This window comes from Zosterops lateralis, assembly GCF_965231275.1.
Source record: "Zosterops lateralis genome assembly, chromosome: 17".
Taxonomy (NCBI): Eukaryota; Metazoa; Chordata; class Aves; order Passeriformes; family Zosteropidae; genus Zosterops; species Zosterops lateralis.
The window spans coordinates 12,048,975-12,060,414 of NC_139777.1; the positions used below are offsets into that span (position 1 = coordinate 12,048,975).

Genomic DNA, 11,440 nt, shown 5'->3' on the forward strand with positions numbered 1-11,440 from the left:
GGGCTATACTGAATTACTGAATGCAGTTCTTCTTCCTGCTGCTTTGCTCTGTCAAATTCTTTAAACCTCAATAATTTGCTCACATTTTGTAGCTAGTTGCAGTTGTGCAGCATGAGTCAGGGCACATTTTTATGTCAGTGATCTCACAGCTTTGTTAAAAGTGGCTGCTGGGACCCTTGGGGTTGTGCTGCAGCTGCCAGTTCCCGGAGATCAGGTGGGCTTGGCAGGATTGCTGGGATGCAGCCCCTGGGCACTGCAGGCAGCCACAGGCAGGAGGCCCAGGGCACATTTATCCCATGAGTGTGTTTCCTTAGTGAGTGGATGGAAGATCTCCCCAGCTTCCAAGTGAAATGCAAGTGGAAGGTGGCTTCACAGCCTGAGAATCCAGAGGTGAATTTGTCCCTTTTGGCTGAGTCCAGCTGTCACACTGCTGGGCATGTGTGTAATGAATTGGCTTCCCCTGCAGTTCCAGTTGGCAAAAATGGGATTGTAACTTCTTACAAATTCTGTCTCATGTAAGACAAAGACATTTTGTTGACAAATGTCTGCATGACTGACTGTAATCTAATCCCAACAGGGCTCCATTATTCCTTGCAAATAGACTGATATCATAGATGAAAGCTGATTTGCTTTTTAAGTATTTTTAAAATTTGTTTTATTGTAAGTTTATTTCTTTGGGGATTTACTTATTACCAGTAGAAGTACATTTAGTTGTCAGTTGAGTATCCTTGGTAGAGGAGGCTGGGCTCAGAGAAGCAGGCAATGACACAAATGTGAAGGCTGGGTTTATGTTTAAAATCTTACCTTTCTATCCTGACAAAATTCCCTGTGGTACAGAGTGAAAATCTGAGCTGTGTCATGTTGTTCAGCTCATTGATCTGGCTGAAAACTCACCTGTAGGAGGAATTAGGAAAAAACTTACCCATATTTTTTCCCCTAAGCTTTCACACACATTTGGTTATTGGGAAATCCCTGGATATCTAAATGACAATGTTTCATAGTATTCAGGCAGTCTTGCACAGTCTTGCCCAAGCAGAAGTTTGGTTTGAGTGGGTTTTTGTCAGACCAAGTTCTAACAAGTCATGTAACCATGCCCTTTCTGAATTAAGAGTCAAGGATCTTATTTATTTTAGGCATTTCTTAGAAAAAACATTTGAGGAAAAGTAGATGTTTGTGTTTGGGGCACAGAGAGTTCTAAGTTGTTTTGTTGCTTCTGTTTTAAGTTGTGTAGTCAGAGTTGTACAGAGGAGATGGAGTCTGTAGGACAGAGGACATGGAAACATTTTGTTGTGGTGGGAGTGGAACAGGCAGTTGTGCCTACAGAGGGATCTCATGGGGATGTGTTTGCAGTTGGCTACTGAATGCATTTTGACTGTGCTTAACCCTGGGAAGAAGAATGTCACTGTCTGCAAATGATAGGCAGTCATCTAGTGCATGCAGAGCTGCACAGGTGCAAACAGAGGCTTCTTTGGGGTCCTGGAGGGGGAGATACTGGCTTGGGATTGGTGATTTTTTTGTTTGTTTTGCTATTTTTAATGAACTAATGATGTCTTGCATTTTGTAGCTCTGGCTATGGGCCTGTGTGTTGCAATGATAGCCTTTGTTCGGCTGCCGAGCCTGAAGGTTTCCTGCTTGCTGCTCTCTGGGTTACTAATTTATGATGTCTTCTGGGTAAGTGTTTGGTTTGGTTTTGCTAAAACTGGTTTTATGCTTTGGATTTGTAATCGGCCTTGGGCCAGTTTTACATGAATTCATGGTATGAAGTTGAGGAAATCTGGCAAAGCCAGAAGATGGGTTCCACCACTCCATTCTGAGGTGCTGAATTCTACAACAGGATACAGAATTACTTCCTTACTAATTACTTGAAATAAAGCAGAAATAAGATTAGAATATTTTGACTTTTGCGTATTATTAAAGAAAAAGGAATTTGGACCTCAGATTTTGAAAGCTGGCTGAAGATGAGAACAAGCATTTCCCCCACACACAGAGCTATGTCCACACTGGCACAGAGCACATGTGCTGCTTCTGATTAGCAGTGAAATCTGCAGAACAGGAATGCAAATGCACTTACAGGACAACCAGACAGATTGGCATAAAATCTTAGGGCACTTCTACAAGAAACATGACTTGATGTGTTCTGAAATAGCAAGAAAGTTTTGTTTTACCTTTGCATAACACTGAGCCAGGGCAGCAGCCACTGACAGCTCTGGCAGCCACAATTCCAGTGGGATGGGCTGTAGCATAAAAGTCTGTTGGAGACAAGGGCTGCCTCATTCCATTTGTGAGTGAGACTGTGCTTACCTCTTCTCTGTTCTGCAGCTTTCTTCTATTTTCAGGGTGCTGGTATCTGCATTTGTCGCCCCATACTGTCTTCTTGTTGTCCACACAGATCCCTTGTCAAAGGATCTCAAGATATTAATCAATATCTTGATATCAGAAAGTATATTCAAGTTACGCTTGAGGATTAATAGTGTAAAAAGCTCTATCTGAATTTTTGAAATACATTTTGCCTTTTATCATCATATATACAATGTATGTATAAGGAAAATATCCTTTCTTTTCTTGAACAGCAAAGCAAAAATACATTCAGCTTGAGTTGCTGTGTAATTGCAGTTTGCAACTTCTATTTACCTTGTTCTGCAGGTCTTTTTTTCTGCCTACATATTTAACAGCAATGTTATGGTGAAAGTGGCCACACAACCAGCTGATAATCCCCTGGACGTGTTATCCCGGAAACTTCACCTGGGACCAAACGTGGGCAGAGATGTTCCCCGTCTGTCCCTGCCTGGCAAACTTGTATTCCCAAGGTAAGAGCTTCTTCTACTCTGCTTCATGAGAAACATATGCCCTCCATATTCTTAGTAGTATTAATTCTGTTGGAGAATCCCTGTTTAGTCTTTCCCTCTTCATGCTAGAGGAGAATGTAATGAGCAGTGAGGACTGGACACTTTGCTCATTCATAGCAAAACGACCCTGGCTGGGGTGAAAGTGCCCTGTTCAGAACAGGACATGTTTCTCGACATTTGTGAGAGTTCTGCAGCCTGATGATTGCTGGTGTGACCTCACACTTAAAAGCAAAAGATCTGAGGTTTATTATAACATCAGAGTAGTCTGGATTACTGCATAAATGCAGGTGATTGGGAAGGGGTTGGAAACTGACCTAAGCAAGGTCGGCTTAACCAGGCAAGCAGTGCTGAAGGGAGATTATTCCACATGTCCCTCCCTGCTCCAGGGGTTCCTTGGTGGCTCAGATGTGTGAGCAGACACACCCAGGGCCTGGTGGGGCAGTAAGCTCAGTGCAGCAGCCATCAGGCAGTAAGTTTTGTCAGGGTATTACTCTGTTCTTGTTTCTGTGTTGGGATGCTGAAATTATAGAGATTAGAAGTTGATTGTCTGCAGCAATAAAGCCAAAATTGTTCCCTTTGTCAACTTTGTGATAACTTAATTTGCCTTCATTTTCATGAAAAATACCTCAGATTTAATATAATGGATGATTTTAGTTTCCAATCTTTTTCACAATTGGCTCTCTTCTGGGAATCTGGCAAGACTGTAGTTTTCTGTTTTGTCTGAATGTCCAAAATGGGTGTGCTGCCTTGTTTTAGATCTGCGTGCACAGGGATGAAGATGCACTTCAGTGGTAATCAAGAGTCAGATCAAAGGGCCAGTTGGTCCCTCCCATCAGTGCTGAGGAGGGAGAGGACTGAAATACTGGCAAAATGGATCTGTTTCACTGAGAGATTTAAGGGCTAAAGCAGCTTAAGCACTACTGAGAGAAGGAAACCGGTTTGTAGCGATGTCATCCCTGCCCAAATGGGTTTGTGTAAAGCTGAGGTGGTGAAGAAATCACTGAGGAAAACCTCATTAGCCAGCACTGGGTTCTGCAATGTGCAAGTTTGCTGGTAGAAAGAGGGGCAGTGCCAAATGAAGCTCAAAACCACAGTGGTGGAGTCTAAGAGCTTGTCACCTTTTGTTTTGGCCATGAACCCAATTCCAGTTGCTCTTCAGTTCCACAGGCAGCCACTTCTCCATGCTGGGGATTGGAGATATTGTGATGCCAGGGCTTCTGCTCTGCTTTGTCCTGCGTTACGATAACTACAAAAAACAAGCCAACAGCGATTCCTGCAGTGCCCCAGGACCAGGGAACATCTCTGGCCGTATGCAGAAGGTCTCGTACTTTCACTGCACACTTATTGGCTATTTTGTAGGTGAGTAATGAGTTCAACATTAAGAGCTGCCTAAGTGAGCAGATGTGGGATTATTGTAGTAGGTTTAAAAGATGATGAAAGCAAGTGTAAAGAGGCTTTGAGAGGATGCTTGGTTCTGTCCTTTTTAATCCTCCTCTCTTTGTGTTCATTGGCATGGTCTAGGGACAAAAGCTTTTCTACAGTCTTCAAGATTTTTTTTATAGTTGTTGTATTTTATTTAGAGGATGAAAGACAATATCAGTGTGTTTTTGTTAGCACTTGTACTTTGCTTCACTGGCTTAAAAAGTGTTGTAGCTCATACCTGAGTGATGAGAAAAAGAGGGAAGAGTCCAGATGAATTATGCTGTGCATAGTACAGAGCAAATTTAAGCAATTCACCTAAGCAATTCCTGCATTTTTATATTCTGATCCTGACATAATGGTACGTACAGAAAATCATCAATGGTTACAACTGGAATGCTGTTTATAATTTGCTGTAGCCAGCCCTTTCCTGCATAATATAAAATAGGCTTTTCCCTCCAGTCAGGGCATGGGTGTGCCTATCCTGACCTCCCACAGCCCTTCTGAGGCTGAAAAGGAAAGATCATTTCCTACCCATAGCCTTCCTTCCCCCACACCTCGGTTTTCCCCTGCTACATTCCCTTTTGGCAAGTGTCCAGGGTACAGGCCTTGCTCTGAACCCTGACTGCTCAGCCCAGGGCCACAGAACAACAGTCTCAAGAGCAGCATTTCAGTGCAGGGCAGTCGCCTTCCCCATCACCTTTTGTTGTCTTTTGTCTGAATCATTCTTGGCTTAGTCTTGAGATTCAAAACTGGATCAAGTGGCTCAACACAGCCTAATACTAAAATAGAATATTTTTTTCACTGTTTTGTTTGTTTCAACTGCACTCAGGGAAAACAAAGCACAGAGAAGGAACTTATCCTCACCTGTCTCTCAGAATGGGGGTGAATGAAATGCTGAGAACATCCACCTGCAACCTGAAGATATTTATAGTGAACTTCTTTCTCTTACAGGTTTATTAACTGCAACAGTAGCTTCTCGTATTCATCGGGCAGCCCAGCCTGCCCTGCTCTATTTGGTACCATTCACTTTATTGCCACTCCTCACCATGGCCTATTTAAAGGTAAGAGGGGAGGACACGTGGGCAGCAGGGAGCTCTGGCCAGCTGGCAGCAGGGTCAGTGTCCTTGCAGCTCTCAGGGGTGATGTGTGTCCCTGGCAGCCCTGGCCCAGGACAGAGCAGCCACTGCTGTCAGGTCAATCTTCATTTCATGGGACTGAGCAACTGAGAGATGAGTTCCTGAAATAGAAGATCATTAATGCACATAAAGTAACAGTAATTCTAAACTAAATAAATTCCAAAATATTAAATTCTGCTTTAATTGAATAAGTGAGTTTCTCCTTGTCCAGTTGCTCATGAAATAGCACATGCATAAAGTTTGAGAAGTGATTGGAGAGGCAGAACCTTGCTTGCCTTTTCCGAGTCACCTGCTCTGAACAGAAGTTGTAAAATTTACCTTTCCTGTTCCAAGGCTGTTGTTGAAGCACACATCTAACACTCTGCAGAGCAGAACTTAAGAAAGGGCAGGATTTTCAACCTGAGTAATTATTTCCTTCCCATCAGAAACCTATTTTGGGTATATCTGCTCTAAAAGTAAGACACTCTGGCCTGACAGGGAAAGGATTTATTTTTACTGCCTTTATTGTAATTTGCAAAACTGGTGAAGAATAGATTTGCTCTAAGACATGTTTGCAATTCTGTGTGCATTTTAAAATGTGAATTCTAAGCAGAGCTGAGAGTTTCTGAGGACATGGTCTTTGTGCTGTTTCCCTGTCTAGGGCGATCTACGTCGCATGTGGTCTGAGCCTTTCCACTCCAAGTCCAGCAGCTCCCGTTTCCTGGAAGTATGATGGAGCGGACAGGAAGTGACCTGAACTTCTGCCTTGGTCCTTTTCACTTTAACTTGTGGCTTTGTTGTCACCTAAAGCTGGACTGACTGGTACTTGGGAAGGTACCAGTGATGGAACATGTATGAAAGGACTTTGTCTTAAAGGAGGGAAAGAAACAAAAGCTAAAATCACAGAGCTCCGTGTGACTCCGTATCTCCCTGCAGATGTGGAATTCGGGACCCTTTGTGCAACTGCAGCCACTTTCCTCTTTTCCTCGCTCGGATGGATTAGCACCAGACTATTACCTTTGTGAGAGAGGAAGAGACAGACTTGAAACTAAAAACGGCTTGAAGTCGTTCAAAAACTTGTGAACACTAAACACAAAAACAGTTAAGCAAACTGAGGCTTCTTCAGTGAACCCCTCGTGGACATTGGGACCAGTTTCCTGCGGGACTTCGGTTTTGAAAAGAACTGAGACAGAAGGTCTTCTGTCACAATATTGGGTTTTTTTGATTTATTAAATATTTCCTGTGGTGTGAGGTTACTTATTAAATCCACAGACATTGAGTGACTTCTTGCAGTATACATATAAAAATTTGTTGTAACAAGTTACATTTCCACCCAGATGTCATATTGCAGTGAAAAAGGGCACGATTTTTATACATATATATACACACACATATAGATATATATATGAATAAATAAAAAGGAAAACTTGCTAAGATCATGCTGTGTAGCAGACAGGGGCTTGCTGTAATTTTTAGCATGTAGCGCAGTTACTCTGGCTTTATGTATATGGATCTACAATGAGCTGCTGTTTTTCCTCCCCTCCTACAACTGAACCTGCAGTTTAAAACCAAGTGTAGTATTTGTACTGGTTGTACCATGGACTTTAGGGGATACTTGATTTGATCAATGTAGCAAACTAGGGAAGAAAAAAGTTCAAACCCAGCCCTGTGTGTCTGAGGGGGGAGGAGGTCGGGGGTGTCTTTTTTCTTTTTTTTCTCCTTTTTTGACTTTTTTTTTTTTTTTTTACAAACAGCTCCCTTGCAGGTTTTTAGTAGTTCCTTCTTGACCAGTGCATGTATTATAGCAGCAAATGTCTTTGTGCTTTCTGATCATAGTAATGTATCACTTGTAAATACATTTTTTCTATTTTCTATTTTTTTGTATTTTTTGCATTTTGTTTCATTAGTGTGCTGTATTTTTCCATGCCCCTGCCCCTCAAAGAAAAAAAAAGAAAAAAACTGTCCTTTACTGTTGTGACTGGTTGGAGTTTGTGTGTTGACTGCTTTGTACCTGTAGCCTGTTAAAATGTGGATTTTATTCTTTCTTTTTTAAAACCAGCTGTTCCAGTTGTTATTTTATTGACTGAAAAGCTCCCCTGAGGTAACTAAACTTTTTTCTTGCAAGCACTGTGCCAAGCAGGGTTTGGGGAGCTCTCCTGAGAGCTCACAGCTCTTGTCAGTTGACAGATGCTGGGAAGTGTCAGTGGCAGGGGAGGAGGAGGAGTGACTGTGACTCAGCAGGGAGGTGACTTTGGGACTCGTTTTGTTCCAGGTAAGGGAAGGTCAAACACCTGAAGCTCTCAGCACTGTCGGGTGGTACAAGAAGAGCATATTGGACATGGCAGGAAATTTTGTCCACCCACATGTGTGGACTGTCATTAATGCCATTAATTAACCCCTTCCTCTGTTCTCAGGCAGGTCTGGCACAGGTGGCAGAGGGGCTGATGCCTCTGAGCTGGCTGGGATGCACTTCCAAGACAGCTGAGACGTCCCAGGAAAAACAGTAAGACACAGCTCAGCCCTTCTGGTGGGGGCAAGGGGCTTAGATCAGCAAATGTGGGTGGGTGTGGCAGGGGGACCTTGGGACTTTCTCTCTCTCACACACACACACACCCCCTGAGTTCTTTTATTTGCCTTAGCTGAAAGCATTCCCTCTACCATGTGCCTGCAGTGCTCATCCTCAGATAACTGTCACTTTTTAATGAAATTAATAGTTTTTCATTGAGAATCTGCTTTTTCTGTTCATGGCAGGTGCTAGGTACCAGACTTGCTTGGGACAGTAAAAAGGCATCAGTGTAGAGCTATACCTCAAACATAAGGTGAATAAAATATCGAGGAGATTTTCAAATAAAAACTACTTTTTTGGTAACTTCTGTTTTGCTGAGAGGTTCCAAGAGGTGGAATAACAACTTCAGATCCTCGTTGCTCCAGCCTTTGCACCTACCTGACAATTGTGCACAGCTCAGGTGCCATCAGCTTCACAGCTGATAAAGTTCCCTCCTTTGGAATTATTTCTTTGGAATTCCTCTGGAATTAAAATACAAGGTCTTTCTCTGTTTTGCAGCAGCATTTTTAGGCCATGCCTGCAGTGTCCTTATGAACAATTCCTGGAGAAAGTTCTAGAAGTGCTAATTGATAAATAATGAGAATCAATTTAGCTTTACCAAAAAAAGCTTGGCCTTCCTTGTTAATCTGTCTTGCCTCCCTGCACTCTGTGCCCTTCTCTTGCACCAAGAGTGAGCTGTTACTGAGCCCTCTGTCTCTGCCCCTCAGGTTGTGCTGGGGCCCTGCCCAGGTGAGCACCCACTGCACTGGAAGGGGTTTGCTGCCCCTTCAGCTGCAGGGAAATGATTCTGGTGCTTGGCAGAGGTTCACTGAAAATTTAACTGTTCTAAGAGGAAGTGTTTAAGTTAAAGCTGCAAAGCTTTGTCCCACAGCTCTCCCTCCTCAAACCATTTAGGGGGATTAGAAATGGATCCTACCTGGCTGTTGAGCTGTGGGCCCTCCCTGCACAGATGGACATTTGGTCCTTCTCTTTCCAGTCTGATGTGTCTCTTCTGCTTGAGGATGAAGCTGTGCAGGGTGCTTTGGGTCCTCTGGATTTTGGGAGAGTGTGTTAGGACCTGGATTCCTGTACAGTTGCCGATGCCTTCTCTATTGAACGCCTTAATAAACTGGACACAAAGTCTTACAGTGAGATTTCCCAACCACCTGTTGTCAAAAATAACTATTTTAATAATTGACTAACATAAACCTTCTTGCAAGAGGTAAAATGCTGGCAAAAAGTGATACAGTAGGGTGTGCTTATAGCAGTTGTCAGGACACGGACCAGAACTATAGTGTACAAATCTGCTGACAGGTCTGGTTGTCTGCTGCATCTTTGAGAACAGTCAGCTTAGAAATGGTACTGTTTGTATGCTGACATTTCCCTAAGGTCACACTTCACCTTGCAAACATGATGAGTCCCAAAATTTGAATTTGAAAATAATTTTTTCATTCAAGTTACAGCACTGTCACATTTTCTTACCACTATTCCACATCTTCATTCAATTACTCTTCCAGGTACTTTGTTTTTTTACTTCAGGATGTCTTTCAAATACAGTATTTTCCATCTTTTCCAAATTCCCAACATAACCTGCATGTGTGGCTGTTGCCAAGTCTGTGTTGATAGTGAGGGCTCTCAACTTAGGCACAACAAAGATCTAATTTAAAATTGGAATAAATTTGTCCTTTTTTCAGAACAGCTCATCTCCTTTGGTCTGTTGGGAACTCTCAAGGTATATTCTGAGCTCCATGATGTAAAAACTATTAGGGGCAGGAAGTAACTCTTAGTTACTGTTACTGAGTTTCCTAAGGTAGGATTCTAGTTCAGGCTCCACCTGCTCCATGCCTCAAACAAGTTTCATGTACTCTGAGAGCACTGTGGGGCAAAAATCACGAAGTCTTTGAGAAGTGTAGCTTTTGTTCTTGAAGAGTGACTTACCTCCTTCCTAACTTGTTTCTGATTTACATGTAACATGATTTTCCCATCTCTGTGCCCCAGCTTTGGCTGAGTTTGTCAATTGACAAGAAGTTGTGGCTTCATGTGTGAGCAGACCCTTTTCTCCAAGGAGAGCCTGGCCCTGCCCACACCTGGGTTTGTGCTGTCTGGGGGTGGCTTGGTGAGGGCTGATTTAATGCTGCAAAACTCGTTTGGGTTTTGCCCTTTCAGCAGTTCCTCTGCAACAGCCCTGAGGAGCAGCACACACTCAGCACACCAAGTTCTCTCATCCAGCAGCAGCAAGGAGTAAACTTGAAGTATCTTGCTCTGAGAAAAGCCACTGCTTTGCTCAGGGAGCTCTGGGCCTTTGTGTGTAACCATGCTGTACCCCCAAAGCAGTGTAGTGTCACAGGGCACTGAGCTTGCTCTCTGAACTTACAGCAGCAGGGGAAAACTTGCAGAAACCTTTTGTTTGAAAGCTTTTGCACCCCCTTTGTTTTTCCTCCTACCTCAAGGTTGTAGGTTTTCTCTCTCTCTGTCAGCTGTGAGGGTCACAGCCACCACAGGGGCTAACAGGGATGGTTTCATTCTGTACTGGAGCAAATTAGAGCTGGTAATGAGGGAGAGTGAGGGTGAAGAGGGGCAGCCAGCAAGCACTGACAGCACAGCAGAGTTCACAGAAGCACCTGGATGAGAGGGGAGATGGGCTGGGCAGTGTGACTGACTGTGCTGGCTCACTGGGGGTTCAGCTGGAGCACAGCATAACAGGAACTCTGCACTGCTGAAGTCCTCATATCCCTGCAGCTCCTGTTCTGCCTGAGTGGCTGCAAGAAGTCAGTGTAAAATAGTATCCCCACATCTTCAGGTGCCATCCATCATAGAAGTGAGCCTGCAGCAATCAAAGTGGTGACACAGGCTGAAATCAAGCTTCATTCAGAGAAGCCCTCCATAATAAAACACATTCATCATCGTTGGAATGGTTTTCCAGTAAGAATGCTCCTGTTGAAGGCACTGCCTGGCAAGTTCTGTCCATCCTTCAGCATGGGAGAACAAGGAGAAGCAGCTCAGCAGTTGAGGCCCTTGCCCCAACACGCTGTTGCCCTCCAGCGCCCTGCACAGGGATGACTGACAGCACTGGAACTGGTCTCACTGGTGCATTCAGGCCCTGCTGCCTTTTGCTCGTGTGTCTTATGACTGGAAGAAATTACTCTAAATTAATTCACACCTGCATTAAACAAACGGTGAGGGAATGGTGGTCCTTTAAAATCAGGTTTTATTTGTCTTCTCTGCTCTCTCGTGTAACAGAAGCTCTTCTCTGCACACAAGTCTAAATAAAAGGCACCACAGGAAAATAACCATTTCCCTCTAGTGTACTTGTTTGGACAAGGAGGCGGACTGGATCCTCTCGCTCTTCTCCTGAGTTTAGAGCTTTTCCTTTGGCTTTTGACACTTCTAAAGTTAATGTCTTACCAATGAACACTGATTGAAGATGTGCTACTGCTGAGGTTTGTGTGTCATCTCATCATTCCCTCACTGCCCAAAACATGTAGAGATTAAAAGCTGTTCCTGCCCTACCA

At 43.6% G+C, this 11,440-nt stretch overlaps 1 protein-coding gene across 4 annotated transcripts in view; it reads left to right on the forward strand.

Moving 5' to 3' along the window:
* Positions 1 to 8,500, forward strand: part of SPPL3 (signal peptide peptidase like 3) — a 68,743-nt gene extending 60,243 nt beyond the window's left edge. Inside the window, exons 7-11 of one of the 4 annotated variants that reach the window (XM_083874147.1) lie at positions 1,565 to 1,671; positions 2,644 to 2,807; positions 4,006 to 4,205; positions 5,220 to 5,329; positions 6,045 to 8,497. In XM_083874147.1, coding sequence (XP_083730273.1) covers positions 1,565 to 1,671; positions 2,644 to 2,807; positions 4,006 to 4,205; positions 5,220 to 5,329; positions 6,045 to 6,116 — 653 coding nt within the window. In that variant the 3' untranslated portion in view covers positions 6,117 to 8,497. Of the gene's footprint in view, positions 1 to 1,564; positions 1,672 to 2,643; positions 2,808 to 4,005; positions 4,206 to 5,219; positions 5,330 to 6,044 lie in introns of all 4 variants that reach the window. The other 3 variants (XM_083874146.1, XM_083874144.1, XM_083874145.1) reach the window with 3 other exon arrangements.
* The last annotated feature ends 2,940 nt before the right edge of the window (positions 8,501 to 11,440 follow it).